Source organism: Pongo pygmaeus, chromosome 10 (genome assembly GCF_028885625.2).
Source record: "Pongo pygmaeus isolate AG05252 chromosome 10, NHGRI_mPonPyg2-v2.0_pri, whole genome shotgun sequence".
NCBI lineage: Eukaryota > Metazoa > Chordata > Mammalia > Primates > Hominidae > Pongo > Pongo pygmaeus.
The window spans coordinates 33,290,249-33,306,377 of record NC_072383.2 but is presented as its reverse complement, the minus strand read 5'-3'; the positions used below and the strand labels follow the sequence as shown (position 1 = coordinate 33,306,377).

At 41.9% G+C, this 16,129-nt stretch overlaps 1 protein-coding gene across 8 annotated transcripts in view; it reads right to left on the bottom strand.

The window, feature by feature from the left end:
- The window catches only part of BICD1 (BICD cargo adaptor 1), a 274,543-nt gene that overhangs the window by 8,205 nt on the left and 250,209 nt on the right, over positions 1–16,129 (bottom strand). For 4 of the 8 annotated variants that reach the window (XM_054442543.2, XM_054442547.2, XM_063672602.1 and 1 more), the window contains one exon: positions 7,733–7,808. The exons of 2 other annotated variants lie outside the window; for them this stretch is intronic. In XM_054442543.2, the coding sequence (XP_054298518.1) occupies positions 7,733–7,808 (76 nt within the window). Of the gene's footprint in view, positions 1–3,984; positions 7,614–7,732; positions 7,819–16,129 lie in introns of those variants that run through there. 2 more of the 8 variants (XM_054442563.2, XM_054442548.2) reach the window with 2 other exon arrangements.

The following is a 16,129-nucleotide window of genomic DNA, read 5'->3' as shown; positions in this document are numbered from 1 at the left end:
CCTGCTTCAGCCTCCCGAGTAGCTGGGATTACAGGCGCCCACCACCGCGTCCGGCTAATTTTTTGTATTTTTAGTAGAGACGGGGTTTCACCATTTTGGCCAGGCTGGTCTCCAACTCCTGACTTCAAGTGATCTGCCCACCTTGGCCTCCCAAAGTGCTAGGATTACACACACGAGCCACCGTGCCCGGCCTCATTTATAAATTAGAAAATAAGCCCGGGCGCAGTGGCTCACGCCTGTAATCCTAGCACTTCAGGAGGCCAAGGCGGGTGGATCACGAGCTCAGGAGATAGAGACCATTCTGGCCAACATGGTGAAACCCCGTCTCTACTAAAAATAAAAATTAGCCGGGCGTGGTGGCGGGTGCCTGTAGTCCCAGCTACTCCAGAGGGTGAGGCAGGAGAATGGTGTGAACCCGGGAGGCGGAGCTTGCAGTGAGCCGAGATTGCGTCACTGCACTCCAGCCTGGGCGACGGAGCCAGACTCCGTCTCAAAAAAAAAAAAAAATAAAGGAAAATAAATTAAGAAAATCTTAAGCCAAGCATAGTGTGGCTCACGCCTGTAATCCCAGCACTTTGGGAGGCCGAGGCAGGCGAATCACCTGAGGTTGGGAGTTCAAGACCATCCTGACCAACATGGAGAAACCCCATCTCTACTAAAAATACAAAAAAAAAAAAAAAAAAAAAAAAAAAAAAAAAAATTAGCCGGGCGTGGTGGCACATGCCTGGAATCCCAGCTACTCGGGAGGCTGAGGCAGGAGAATCTCTTGAACCCAGGAGGCGGATGTTGCGGTGAGCTGAGATCACGCCATTGCACTCCAGCCTGGGTAACAAGAGCAAAACTCCATCTCAAAAAAAAAAAAAGAAAGAAAAGAAAATATTTAAAACAGAAAATAACGTATGGCAAGACTCACACTTGACCCTCCAAACAGAGTTTGATGGCCTGGTAAACAGCAGGTTACAAGTCACACTTTCCCATTGACCTAACAGTTTCTTTCTGCAAATATGCATGACTTAGACTGCTGACTTCCACAGCACATATAGTAAAAAAACTCCAATTTTACTATACGTGCTGTGGAAATCAGCACCAGAACTAATTTCTTTTTAGGGAACTAAACATATTATGCAATGTGATTTATGGCAAGTAATGCAGAATCGTCACATCACACAAGAAAGATTGGTTTTTTTTCTTTTCTTTTTTTTTTTTTGAGCGGAATCTCACTTTGTTGCCCAGGCTGGAGTGCAGTGGCATGATCTCAGCTCACTGCAACTTCTGCCTCCTGGGTTCAAGCAATTCTAGTGCCTCAGCCTCCTGAGTAGCAGGGATTACAGGCCTGCGCCACCACACCTGGCTAATTTTTGTATTTTTAGTAGAGACAGAGTTTCACCATGTTGCCCAGGCTGGTCTCGAACTCCTGACCTCAAGTGATCAGCCTGCCTCTGCTTCCCAAAGTGCTAGGATTACAGGCATGAGCCACTGTGTCCACCCAAGAAAGATATGTTTTTGAAGACCTTGTGTAATCCAATACTCTTTTTTTTTTTTGAGACAGAGTCTCAAACTGTCGCCCAGCCTGGAGTGCACTGGTGCGATCTTGGCTCACTGCCACCTCCACCTTCCGGGTTCAAGCAATTCTCCTGCCTCTGCCTCCGGAGTAGCTGGGACTACAGGCACATGCCACAACACCCAGCTAATTTTTTGTATTTTTTTTAGTAGAGATGGGGTTTCACTGTGTTAGCCATGACAGTCTCGAACTCCTGACCTTGTGATTCGCCCCCCTTGGCCTCCCAAAGTGTTGGGATTACAGGCGTGAGCCACTGCACCTGGCCCCAATACTCTTTTTGATAAAGGAAGACAAATATTTCTGCTTGACCAGCTGAAGTGTGTAGCAATAGCTTAAATATGGGTTACAACTCACTTTGCCTAACACCTTGACATTACATCATTCATGATGATTTAAATTTTTTTCATTCCTTTAGATAGATTTCTCACATAAAGTGAGTTATTATCTATAGTATTAATATTTTTAATTTGCATAAAATGCTGCAGTCACATGGTGTATATTATGTGTAAATTAACCTGTAAGACACACATTCTTGGCTTACAGGTTAAGATACTATTTCTTGGATATAAATATTTGATAAATTATAATCATTTAAGGCATAGAATGAATTCAGTTTCAGTTGTGATTGCTAAATATTTTCAAGAGTCTACTTGTTATTCAACATTTACCATTAATTTTACTTTACATAGGTAGATCATGTTGTAAATGGCAAGTTTAGGAAACTGTTACTAAGATATAAAATTGGATACATCTTCAGGAAGTTTCTTTTTTTTTCCCAAGTAGAAAACTACCTGATAGAAGGGAAGTGCTAAATACCAAACAACTCTATATATTTCAATATTATATCCAAGGCTATATACCTTGGGCATTCCTTTCATATTATAATACCTATTATCTATAAACAATTTTGATAATTTAGCTCTACAATGGAATTAGCCTGTAAAAAGTATACATGGAAAAGTTCTACTTTTTTTCTGTTTTTGGAGACAGGGTCCTCTTCTGCCACCCAGGCTGGAGTGCAGTGGCACAATCTCGGCTCACTGCTGCCTTGAACTCCTAGGCTGAAATGATCCTCCCACCGCAGCCTCCTGAGTAGCTGGGACTACAGATGCAGGCCACCATGCCTAATTTTTGTATTTTGTTTTAAAGGACAGGGTTTCACCAAGTTGCCTAGGCTGGTCTAGCAATCCTGGGCTCAAGCAGTCTTCCCACCTCGGCCTTCCAAAGTGCTGGGACTACAGAGGTGAGTCACCATGCCCGGCTGAAAAGTTCTACATTGTTAAGGGTGAGAAAATGCTCTTTTATTAAAAAATCATTCACCTTAAAAGCTGTTTGAATATATGTATAAACTGAGGGAAGTACAAAATAATTTTTTTTTAAGATGGAGTCTCACTCTGTTGCCCAAGCTGGAGTGCAGTGGCGTGATCTTGGTTCACTGCAACCTCCACCTCCCTGTTCCAAGTGATTTTCCTGCCTCAGCTTCCTGAGGAGCTGGGATTACAGGTGCCTGCCACCATGCCTGGCTAATTTCTGTATTTTTAATAGAGATGTGGTTTCACCATATTGGCCAGGCTGGTCTCGAACTCCTGGCCTCAGGTGATCTGCCCACCTTGGCCTCCCAAAGTGCTGAGATTACAGGCATGAGCCACCGCGCCCAGCACTTAAAATCATTTTTCAAAATGAGAAACAGAACACCTGATGTGAAATAACTCAACATTCTTAGCACATCTTCTATTTCTCATTAAACAAACATTCCTTTTCAGTTTGAGGGAAAAGGAATTATGGTGGGTGATTTACATACTCTGACTTTGCTCCTCACAGTGTAACTGAAATAGATTTCTCCTCTGCAGTGCAGCCACCTGTGGTGGTAGGTAGGAGTCACTAGGCTCAGTTGTGTTCAGGATATGTGACCTTGAACAAGTCATTTTACCTTCCCAAACCTCGATTTCGTCACATAAAAATGGGTGTAAGACCAGGTGTGGTGGCTCATGCTTGTAACCCCAGTACTTTAGGAGGCTGAGGCAGGCAGATCACTGGAGGTAAGGAGTTCAAGGGCAGCCTGGCCAACATGGTGAAACCCTGTCTCTACTAAAAATACAAAAATTAGCTGGGTGTGGTGGCGCACACCTGTAATCCCAGCTACTCGGGTGGCTGAGGCAGAAGAATTGCTTGAACCCAGGAGGTGGAGGTGCCAGTGAGCCAAGATCACGCCACTGCACTCCAGCCTGGGCAACAGAGGGAGACTCTGTCTCAAACAAAAACAAAAACAAACAAACAAACAAAAACGCCAAAAAACGAAACCAAACAAAAACAACAACAAAAATGGGTGTAGTAACTGTGCTTACCCCTTATGGAAGGTTGTAATGTTTAATATGTGTAAAGAAATGAACCATGGTCTGGTTTATACTAAGAATTCGAATGTTGGCTATGTGTTAACTTTTCTGCCAAGAAGGAGTAAAAAGCGCAATGAAGGTATGAACACTGACCCATTTGGCAATGTGTATGGGTAGGAAAAGAGTCAGTCATCATCCCAGCAATCTTGAAAAAGAGTCTTTTCAGATCTATATGCATTTAATCATTTCTTTATGTAGACCACGATGGGGAACAGTAGTAGAACTGGGCTCTAGACCAGGCTGTATTCATGTGGGTAGAAACTGGAAACATTTGAGAAGCTGGAAATATTTGTAATTCATTAAATTGCTTTTCTTTAAAGTAAATCATCCCTGTGGCAGTAGTAAGCAACCTAAATTCATTAATCTCAGAACAGATGGAACTAGATAGACTACATAATTGTTTAGTCAAACTGGTTCTCAAAAAACAAGCAAGGTGGAAAAAAAAAAAAGTTAAAAAAATCTCCTGCCAGCCTTTCCATTTCCTACTTAATGGAAACACTTCAAGCAGTAGTCTTCTGAGGCAGGAAGGTTGCTCGAGCCCAGGGTTCAAGTCCAGTTTGGGCAACATAGCCAGACTCAATCTCTGAAACAAACAAGCAAACAAAACAGCAGCCTGCTCCATGCTTTCTTCAGCAAATTAGAGAGGTTAAGAGATTGCAGATCTTTGTCTTGAGAAATGCTAAGATACTAAAAAAGTATTGATAACAGATACTGGGCAGACACTCCAAGCCAGGGGTGTGCCTCGCTGAATTCCCTCAGTATCTATTGTCATCTGAATTTTACAAGTGAAGAAATGGAATCTTAGCCAGCAAAATAAATTTTCCAAAGTTAAACAACCAGTGGGTATTAGAAGTGGGATTTCAACCCAAGCAATCTGATTCCAGAGCTCATTCACTCACTCAGGTATAATCAATATTTAGTGCACAGCTGTCATGTGCCCAGCACTGACCCAGGCCTTGGGGTAAGGGCTGGGGGTGCTTGGTGGAGAATGGACTGTAGGTGAAGAGCCCATGTTCTTAACTGCTACACATTCAGAATCCCACTGAGATGAGTTTGAATATTTATATTGTTACTTATAGAATTGAGATAAATCTATAATTACATTATTTCTTTTTTTTTTTCTTTTTTGAGATGGCATCTCGCTCTGTCGCCAGGCTGGAATGCAGTGGCATGATCTCGGCTCACTGCAACCTCCGCCTCCCGGGTTCAAGTGATTCTCCTGCCTCAGCCTCCCGAGGAGCTGAGATTACAGGCGCACATCACCATGCCCAGCTAATTTTTGTATTTTTGGTAGAGACGGGGTTTCACCAAGTTGGCCAAGATGGTCTCGATCTCTTGACCTTGTGATACACCGGCCTTGGCCTCCCAAAGTGCTGGGATTACAGGCCTTCGCCACCACGCCTGACCTATCATTATTATTTCTAACTGAAATTAGTGCTGTTGTAAAATGGCATTAGTGTGTTAGCGAAAAACCTTTCTTAAAGCCCTGTTGCTGAAGGTGGTGGGAACAATCGACTAACACACACCAATTGGAAACTGCTGGCTAGCAACCTATTTTATAATGTATTTTTCTTTTTATTTATTTATTTGTTTTTTGAGACAGGGTCTCACTTTGTTACCCAGGCTGGAGTGCAGTGATGCAATCACAGCTTGCTCCAGTCTTGACCTCCCAAGCTCAAGTGATCCTCCCACCTCAGCTTCCCAAATAGCTGGGACTACAGGCATGTGCCATTACACCTGGCTAATTAAAAAAAAAAAATTTGGTAGAGGTGGAGGGTGGGGGTCTCCCTGTGTTCCCCAGGCTGGTCTTGAAGTTCTGGGTTCAAGCCATCCTCCCGCCTCAGCCTCCCAAACGGCTGGGATTACAGGCGTGAGCCACCACACCTGGCCAATAATGTACCTTTCTGTGCTAACTCAATATTCCACTGATACAGCCGGCTGCACAACCGGCTCTGAGACCACGTAACAGTTGGGCTTCAGCTGCCACTGTGTTTCCACACTTGTGGCACCCCAGCTCTGCTGGCTCTGACCCTGACCACATGTAGCCTGCTACTGACATCTACTCCTCAGACACACATGGAAAGTGTTTGGGCCTGCCCCTGCTCAAAGGAAGCCTTCCCCTGGTAGAAGGGCAACAGCTGTGATAAGGAGAGAACACTGAGCAGATGATGAAAACCACAACCAGACTACTAAGGTCTGGCACCATCAGAGGCCAGGGGGCTGGAGATGAAGCATTCCAGGATGGAGGTGAGGTCCTGATGGAACACTGAGATGCTGTGTGGAGGTTCACCAGGATGGAGGGCAATTCATGACTGATTTGGAAAGCTTTCCTTTGGAATTGGAATTGTCAACAAACTCTCCAGTTCAGTGTTCAGGGACTGTGCAAACCTGTTTTTACAATTTTTCAAGTAATCTCACATAAAGGTCACTGTCACAGCAAATATTATCTTTTGAATGCTGACTACGATGTTTTTCTCCACCTTTCAAATTCAGTTTTACCAAGGCTACTGAGTGGACAGAGAACAGAAACACAGAAACACTTTTATACAGCTGTTCTATCTATCTATCTATCTATCTATCTATCTATCTATCTATCTATCTAGAGACAGGGTCTTGCTCTGTTACCCAGGCTGGAATGCAGTGATGTGATTTTACTCACTGTAACCTCAAATTCATGACTCAAGCAATCCTCCTGCCTCAGCCTCCCAAAGTGCTGAGATTACTGGCATGAGCCACTGCACCCAGCCTTTATATCTAATTCTTTATATTCTTCCTGTTTGTTGGCCTGAGATATATATTTTTTTAATTTTTAAATTTTTTTTTAGATGGAATCTCTCTCTGTCACCTAGGCTGGAGTGCAGTGGCACCAGCTCAGCTCACTGCAACCTCCACCTCCTGGGTTCAAGTGATTCTCCTGCCTCAGCCTCCTGAGTAGGTGGGATTACAGGCATGTGCCACCACACCCAGCTAATTTTTGTATTTTTAGTAGAGACGGGGTTTCACCATGTTGCCCAGGTTGGTCTCAAACTCCTGACCTCAGGTAATCCCTCTGCCTTGGCCTTCCACAGTGCTGGGATTACAGGTGTGAGCCATCATGCCTGGCCTATTTAAACATTTTAAGTTTTATTTTACTGTGGTTTTTGTTTTGTTTTGTTTTTTAGCAACAGGTTCTTACTCACCAGGCAGGTGTGCAGTGGTGTGATCATAGCTCGCTGCAGCCTTGAACTCCCAGGCTCAAGCGATTGATCCTCCTACCTCAGCCTCCTGAGTAGCGGGGATTTTATTTTTTTAAATTGACAAATAATCATTGTACATATTCATGGAGTATATAGTGATGTTTTAATACATATAAAGTATAGGAATCAAATCAGGTCAATTAGTATATTGGTGTCCCTCGGATTCCGCAGGAAAATAAATACATTTTAAAGACAAAAGACAAAAGAAAATGAAAAGTAGGACAAACATCATAACAATTCCAGCTTTTATTTTTTGGAAAGGAATGAAACAGTGGACTAATCCAAGTATTTACACAGACAAAGGGGCTGAAGGCAGCCTGTAGTCTACCAGCTGGCAGCCAGCAAAATAAACCCCAGCTCTCTTGTATTCCCACTGGGAACACAGGGACTGCAGGTGTCCAGTGTGTGTCTGTGTAGCCCACACTTGAAATAAAATACAGCAAAATACAATGATGCCTAGGCAGTTCAGTGTCGGAAAGGGGAGCTGGGGTCTATGGATCTGACATGCAGCTGGGTGGAAGGGAAAGGACATCTGAATTTACCTGACAGTCGGGCAGTCTTGCCTCCCGGCTAGTTGTGAGCACTGTGGCGGTACGGAGGCAGCAGGCTGCTGACAATCTACAAGAAACTGATAAATTAGACATGTATACAAAGAGATGACAGAGCAAGGTGTTAGTAACAGTGACTAAAGCAGCTGCCTGAGAGATTTAGTGAGGAATGTGCATTCACACAGAAATATCCTGATTCAGCTTTTTTTTTTTTTCTTCTTGAATGATGCCAATAGAAAATACAGGCTTTTTTTTTCTTTCTTAAATACAGTATTAAAAAATTAGTGACACAGCATTAGTAGCGAGATTTCTCAAGTACATTAGGATATATGTGGCCATTTGTCTTTGGTATTTTGTTATATCTAAAAATAAAGGGTCTATTAATATAATGAAAGATCTTCCAATTCTAAACTTGAATGTGGTGGTGGTTACTTGCTTAGCACTTAGATCTCTTATTCCAAAATGGAACGTATTCAGATAACTGACTTTACTATCAGAACACATGGACATATTGTCAGTCCCATAGGTAACTTGAGAAAAGTGTGCAATATAATCTTTTCTATGATTAGTAGAATCTTAATTAAACAGGGAAATAATCTTTACAGTTTTCTGAAAATTGATTTTATATATTGAAAATAGAATTGTTGGCAGAAATCTTAGAATGTCTATTACATAGTAAATTGTTAGTGACTTGGACTAGAAAGCTAACCTGAATGAGAACTCCACTTTATAATTGTTTTTACCATTTTAAAGTCACACAATATAACACACTAGGTTAACAAAGTGCTAGCTAGTAAAAATCAAGCTTTAGCTGGGTTAATCACCTACTCCAAGAAAGTAGTGCCTGGTGTTCTAAAAAAAATAAAAGAGCAGTCTGTTTACTGGTACTAGGTGACTATATTAGAATCATGCAAGAAGCTGGTTAGAAATGCATATACATCATATTTCTCCAAAAAGATTTTTGCAAACAAGTTAAAATTGGAATTAAAAATTGTTCTTAAATAATTGAAGCATTTCCTCTTGCCAACTGCTTAGACTATGTATTTGCTTAGCAAATCCCTTTCCTTATATGTGTTTGTTTGTTTGTTTATTTGAGACAGAGTTTTGCTCTTGTTGCCCAGGCTGGAGTGCAATGGTGCAATCTCAGCTCACTGCAACCTCCGCCTCCTGGGTTCAGGAGATTCTCCTGCCTCAGCCTCCTGAGAAGCAGGGATTACAGGCATACACCACCACACCCAGCTAATTTTGTATTTTTAGTAGAGACGGGGTTTCACCATGTTGGTCAGGCTGGTCTCGAACTCCTGACCTCAGGTGATCCATCTGCCTCGGCCTCCCAAAGTGCTGGGATTACAGGCGTGAGCCACCGCACCCGGCCTCCTTATATGTTATGTAAATAATATTTAATCCACATTATCACAAATTCTGGATTTACAGCCTTAATGAGGCTCTACTGATATTTACATTTAAAGTCTTCTATTTAAGTATCATCTGTTTTAAAGCCAATGTATTCTGTTATTAAAAAGCCTGCCTATATAGTTACATAACTCCAGAATTTAAAATTCGAAAAAACTGCTGATGCTTTTCCAGAAATACACTAAAACTGTTTGTGATGCAAAGCAGAATACAATATAAGGCAGGAGATCTGATTTTTGTTGAGTAGCTGGTGTTCAGATGATCATACTCAGTAAAAATCTTTCAAATATAACAAGTCTGTTTTCTCAGATTGAGGAAATTCCTTTTTTAACTCTGTTTTCCCATTTTGCAGCATTGATTAGCTCCAGATTCCCTTTTGTAGAAACTCAGAGTCTTAAGGAATGCATTCTTTTGTCTTTTTAAAATCTTTGCTCCTTTTGTCTTTTCCAACAGCTTTCCTGCCTATCTGAGTGGTAATTTAGGAATGTCTTAGACTAATTTGACAACTATTTTGGTAAGGCCACCAGACAGGCAGTTAAGTTAACCAGGTGTGTGCTGCCCTCCGATGGTGTATTTGAGTAAATGCAATGGATGTAAAAACCACTCTGGATTCCTTGTCTTACATTGCCAGGTAGGTATAATGAAACTCTTCTAAAGCAGAGCAGTGGCCTCTGTGGAATAGCGATCCTTAGAATTAGAGTAACTAGAGTATTAAAATGGCTTACATCTTTTAAAAATATCTCATACATTTGACTTTTTTTGCCAATACAGTCACAGATTATTATTCATTCAAAATATAATTTATGATAAAATTCAGACAGCAGGTGATCAGAACCACAGTGTACTCCCTTAATGAAATGCTAGAGAGGTAGTAGACATTCTTCTTATTTGTAGTGAATATCACTTTTTCCTTCATTAGAAGTAACATCTTCTCTGGCTAATATTTATTTTTTATTTTATTTTATTTTTGAGACAAGAGTTTTGCTCTTGTTGCCCAGGCTGGAGTGCAATGGCACAATCTCGGCTCACTGCAATCTCCGCCTCCTGGGTTCATGCAATTCTCCTGCCTCAGCCTCCCGAGTAGCTGGGATTACAAGCGTGTGCCACCATGCCCCGCTAATTGTTTGTATTTTTAGTAGAGACGGGGTTAACCAGGCTGGTCTCTAACTCCTGACTTCGGGTGATCCACCCACCTTGGCCTCCCAGAGTGCTGGGATTACAGGTGTGAGCCACTGCACTCGGCCTATTTATTTAGTTTTTGAGACAGGATGTCATGCTGTTGCCTAGGTGGCTATCATAGCTCACTTCAGCATCCAGCGCCTGGGCTCAAGTGATCCTCCTGCCTCAGCCTCTTGAGTAGCTGGGACTACAGGCACACACCACCACACCCTGCTAATTTTTTAAATTTTTGTAGAGACAGGGTCTAGCTATTTTACCTAGGCTGGTCTTGAACTCCTGGCCTCAAGCAGTCTTCCTGCCTTGGCCTCCCAAGATGTGGGGATTGTAGGTGTGAGCCACTGCTCCTAGCCAAGCTAATGATTATTATTTTTCATTTATTATTTATAAGCACTTAGCTATGTGTTATCCTTAAAGAATAAAAAACAAATTTCATAGATAAAATGGTGATAGACTTAAAAAATTAAACTAAAATGTAGCTACATTGCTCTGACTCAATTGTCTTCTAAATCCCTCTTCTCAGGTCTACAGCCCTCCAGTTGTGTCAATTGTAGCCTGGCTGTGCCACGGATGTGTCTTAGCATGTACTTTGTAAAATGAAGGAGGTAGGTTGGGAGGCTGAGGAAGTCGCTTGTAGCTCTGAGATGCTGCAGGCTCTGAGTGGTCTCCCCTGCTCTGTCTAGGATCTATTCTGCTAGGCTCACTCTTGAAGGAACTAGGCCAAATCTCGTTGCTTTGGGGGGCATAAAAGATGACAACTATGTGCATGAAGGAGCAGGCATTGTAGAACCCACAAAGCCATTGCTGTTGTTTGGCCACCAGGGTTTGTCTAAACCATTCAACAGTCAAGTTACTAAACTTCTATTTTGTGTCAGAAACTGTGTTAGGCAGCAGGGGGAAAAAGGTGAACAGAGAAAATGTGGTCTCTGCTTTATCAAGGAAGATAACCATATTTAATAAGCAACTACATTGAAGTGTTATGATGGTGATGGTGATGATGGTGATGATGACAGCATCTAGTACTTATTTATTGTTTACGATGTCTCAGGCACTGTATAGGCACTTAATATACATGCTCTTCTATAACCCTGTTTTATTAATCTCACTTCACGTATAAGGAAAGGGGAACTTAGGTTTAGTAACTTGACAAACTCCACTAGGAGGCAGAGGTGCAATTTGAATCCAGGATTGTATGGTCCAAGGGCTGAGTTGAACTTGCAGAAGTATCACTGTATTGCCTCCTATGATAGGGAAAGTGTAGGGTGTTACAGGACCTCACAGCGGAAGTTAATTAAGTTAAATTAGACTGAATCTAACTAATCAAACATAACTAAATCTAACTAACCAAACACAACTAAATCTAAGCGGTTAGGGAATGGTTCCTGGAGGTTGTGGTATCTAGGCTGACATCTAACATAATGAGTTAGTCAAATAACTTCTTTGTAACTACAAACTTTTTATGGTCTTTAGTAACAGTAATAAGACATTTTATCATAAAATTAAAGTGTTTATTTGAAATGATCAGAATGGAATTAGAAAATGCTGTACGTTTATATGATAAGGCCACAGGCTTGGGAAATGTCATAGCATACTCAAGAGATTATTTATGTATTTTTTTTAGAGGCCAGGTCTTGCTATGTCGCTCAGGCTGTAATGCAGTGAGTTCAAGCAATCCTCCTGCCTCAATCTCCTGAGTAGATGGGACTACAAGTGTGTACACTGTGCCTGGCTCAAGAGATTACTAATGCCTCCAGGGCAGGGATGAATATGGAATATTATAGCTCAAAGCATCTATAGGTCTGTCTTGATATGCACAAGAAGAGTACCCTTATATGACATTCCTCCGTAAACAAGGGCCTCACATAGAAGGGAAGATAGAAAAGAAAGGGAGAAATAAGAGGGGAAAATATTTGCTGAATCAACATGATGTAATCTTTCCTATAAACTTTACATTTCTTATCTGTTTTAAGAGACAGGGTCTCTTAAAGCCTGGTCTTGAACTCCTGGGCTCATGTGATGCTCCCACTTCAGCCTCTAAAATAGCTGGGTCGACAGGCTCACATTATTCCTACATTGAGGAAAATAAGTGTTTTTGATAATATGGGAGAATATCATAGTCTCACATATTTTTTTTTCTTTAACTTCTTTTTAAAAATCTCTCCTGCTAGAAACAAACACAGAATTTGCCATCACAGTAGCTGCTCTACAAGCCTCCACTGATTAATCCAAGATCACCATGTGTATTAACTTGCCCAAGGTCACACAGTTAGGAAGTGGCAGAACAAGGATTTAAATTTAGCCTTTTTAATGCTGAGGCCTCTTTTCTATTCACTCCTCTGGATGCTTCTCAAATTGACACCAGCTACCTCTAGAAAATATCAGGGTCATAGAGTCAAAGAAACAGAAGGAACTTTGCCAGAGATCTGAGATACTGATTTTAAGGCAACCAACGCTCTCAAAAACACAAAGCAAAATGAAGGGTACAGGAATGAAGATCATATTCTGTTTATAAAAAGAGGTGGCTGAAAATAATACATTTCATTGGCAGAGAGAGAAAGTTTTGCTGTGTGGCTTTCTCTTGGGCTTCTATTATTTATAAAATTTTCAATGCAATTTAGAAAACTAACCAATTTTCTTTTCTTTTCTTTGAGACAGAGTTTCGCTCTTGTCACCCAGGCTGGAGTGCAATGGCATGATCTCAGCTCACTGCAACCTCCGCCTCGCGGGTTCAAGCGATTCTCCTGCCTCAGCCTCCCGAGTAGCTGGGATTACAGGCATGCACCACCATGCCCGGCTAATTTTTATAATTTTAGTAGAGATGGGGTATCGCCATGTTGGCCAGGCTGGTCTTGAACTCCTGACCTCAGGTGATCTGCCCGCCTCAGCCTCCCAAAGTGCTGGGATTACAGGCGTGAGCCACTGCGCCCAGCCAAACTACCCAATTTTCTAAAAGTCAATGCCTTAGGGAGTCCAGGAGCCCACTGGTGGCTGTTTGGGATGGGAAGGAGCAGCTCATGTAGGAGACAGGGAACACTTCTATATTTTGGCTCCACACCTGGCCCAGATGGCAGCAGTGGGCACTGGTGAGCACCATGTGAGTGAAAGCCCATCTGTGGAGACCAAACCCAGCCAGGATGAGTAGTGAGGCTGCAGAGGTGGCTTCTTTGGGGCCCAAGTGCTCTGGGGCAGGCATAGCAGCAACTCTTTGTGGCAAACAGTCTCCTGTAGCATCGCTTGACTCCACCTCCTCATTTTCCTGACTTGAGAACTAATGCATCCCTACTTTTTCATGAGATTGTATTTTCCACACCACATCTCTTTCCGTCATGACCATAAACAACCTCTGGATGCTCCACGTGTTCCCATGAAAACTATCTCTGTCCTCTGAGTTCTCCTCAGGCCAAGTATCCAAGTTCTTCCTTTTTTGTCTTATCTTTCTTTCTTTTTTTTTTTTTTTTTTGAGATGGAGTCTCGCTCTGTTGCCCAGGCTGGAGTGAAGTGACGTGATCTTGGCTCATTGCAAACTCCACTTCCCAGGTTCAAGTGACTCTTGTGTTTCAGCCTCCAGAGTAGCTGGGATTACAGGCATGCGCTGCCATGCCTGGCTAATTTTTGTATGTTTAGTAGAGATGGGGTTTCACCATGGCCAGGCTGGTCTCGAGCTCTTGGCCTCAAATGATCTACCCGCCTCGGCCTCTGAAAGTGCTGGAATTATAGGTGTGAGCCATCAGGCCCAACCCCATTTCTTCCTTTTAAGACGTGATGTCAGTTTCCCTCAATCGTCTCCCTGCTCTCTGACCTTGTTTCAGTTTGTGCACATCCTTCTAAAAATGAGGTGATAAGAAAGGAAATCATGTGTGGTAAGATAAGCCCAGTGAAGTGTACAGTGGCACTGTCTTGTCTCATCTGAGACATCCCAGTCCTATTAAAACAGCAGAAACCTCATGGCATCTTTGGGCAGCCACATCACACTGCTATTTCCATTGAGCTGGCTTTGTTTACAGATAGTGCTATCAAGTCATTCTTCCTCCATCTTACAGTGCTTGGAATTCCAGCACAGCATTTCATATCCATTTAAACTTCATGTTTACAATACATGTGAAATATTTCACCTCTTCCTATCTGATGAATATTTTGGATCCTATTCCGTCATTTAGCATTTATTTCTCTCTTAAATCAGAAAATGTGAGAATCATGACCTCGATAGCTTTATGTAAGATTAGCAATTAATAATAAGGTCAGGCTAAGTGAAGACCATATTTCATAAATATAAGTCAATGAATTTGGACCCTTTGCATATATCATTCAATTAGTTATGAGTCTACACAATTATATTATCCTCTAGAATTGATTTCTCTATTTGTCTCAAGAATATTAAAAAAAAAAATGCCTGGTTAGTTGCTTGCCCAAGTTTAGACACATTATTTTACCATTTCCCTGGTCTTATGAGATAGAGAATGTGGGTAGTCCAGTTCAAGTCATTCTTGATGAACTCACACTGGCTTTTAACAATCCCCATTCTATAGAGAGCATTTGTAACTCATCCATTTCCAGAAATTTGCCGAGGATGAGGCTCAAGTTTGTTGGTCTACAGTTTAGAGAAACTTTTCTTTTCTACTGTGTAAAAACTGTATTTCTACATTTCTTCTTCTGACATATATAGGTATTAATCCTCTTACTTAAATATTCTCTTTCTCTTTAGGCACCTCTTGCTCTATCTTTCATAAGTTCATGATTTTTCAGTCTCTTTCCTTCAACAAGTGAGAAAAAAAGGGACGTGTGCTTTCTTCTTTTCCTTTCCTGTTTTGAAAATGGGGAACTCATATACTCATATTCTTTTTTTTTCTTTTTTGAGACGGAGTCTCGCTCTGTCGCACAGGCTGGAGCGCAGTGGTGTGATCTCGGCTCACTGCAAGCTCCCCCTCCTGGGTTCACGCCATTCTCCTGCCTCAGCCTCCCGAGTAGCTGGGACTACAGGCTCCTGCCACCATGCCTGGCTAATTTTTTATATTTTTAGTAGAGACGGGGTTTCACCATGTTAGCCAGGATGGCCTCAATCCCCTGACCTCGTGATCCGCCTGCCTCAGCCTCCCAAAGTGCTGGGATTACAGGCGTGAGCCATTGCTCCCGGCCCACATACTCATATCCTTAAAAATAGGCAGGAGAAATGGAAGTTGATGATATAAGGAACACACATGCCTCTTGATGAGACTCTTATAGTTATTATCTTTGCTAACTTGGTGTATTCTTTCCAAGACTGTTTATAAAAACGGTTTAAGAAATTTCTTTGAACAATTGCTATCATAGAACATTGCTGCTATTATCTATTTGAAAGTAAATAGATTTAAATAGATACCACTGCTATGGTTTGAATATCCCCTCCAAAATTCATGTTGATACTTAATCTCCAATGTGGCAGTATTGAAAGGTGGAACTTTTTAAGAGGTGATTGGATCATAAAGGTCTGCTCTCATGAATGGATAAATCCATTCATGGATTAATGGATTAATGGATTAATGGATTCATGGGTTATGATGGGAGTGGAATTGGTGGCTTTATAAGAGGAAGACAGACCTGACTTAGCATGTTCAGCCCCCTTGCCATGTGATGCCCTGCACCACTTTGGGATTCTGCAGAGTCCCCACCAGCAAGAAGGCTCTCACCGTGACCTTGGAATTCTCAGCCTCCATAACTGCAAATGACAAATTCCTTTTCTTTATAAATCACCCAGTTTCAAGTATTCTGTTATAAGCAACAGAAAATGGACTAAGACAACCACTTTAGACCAAAAATCTTATACAC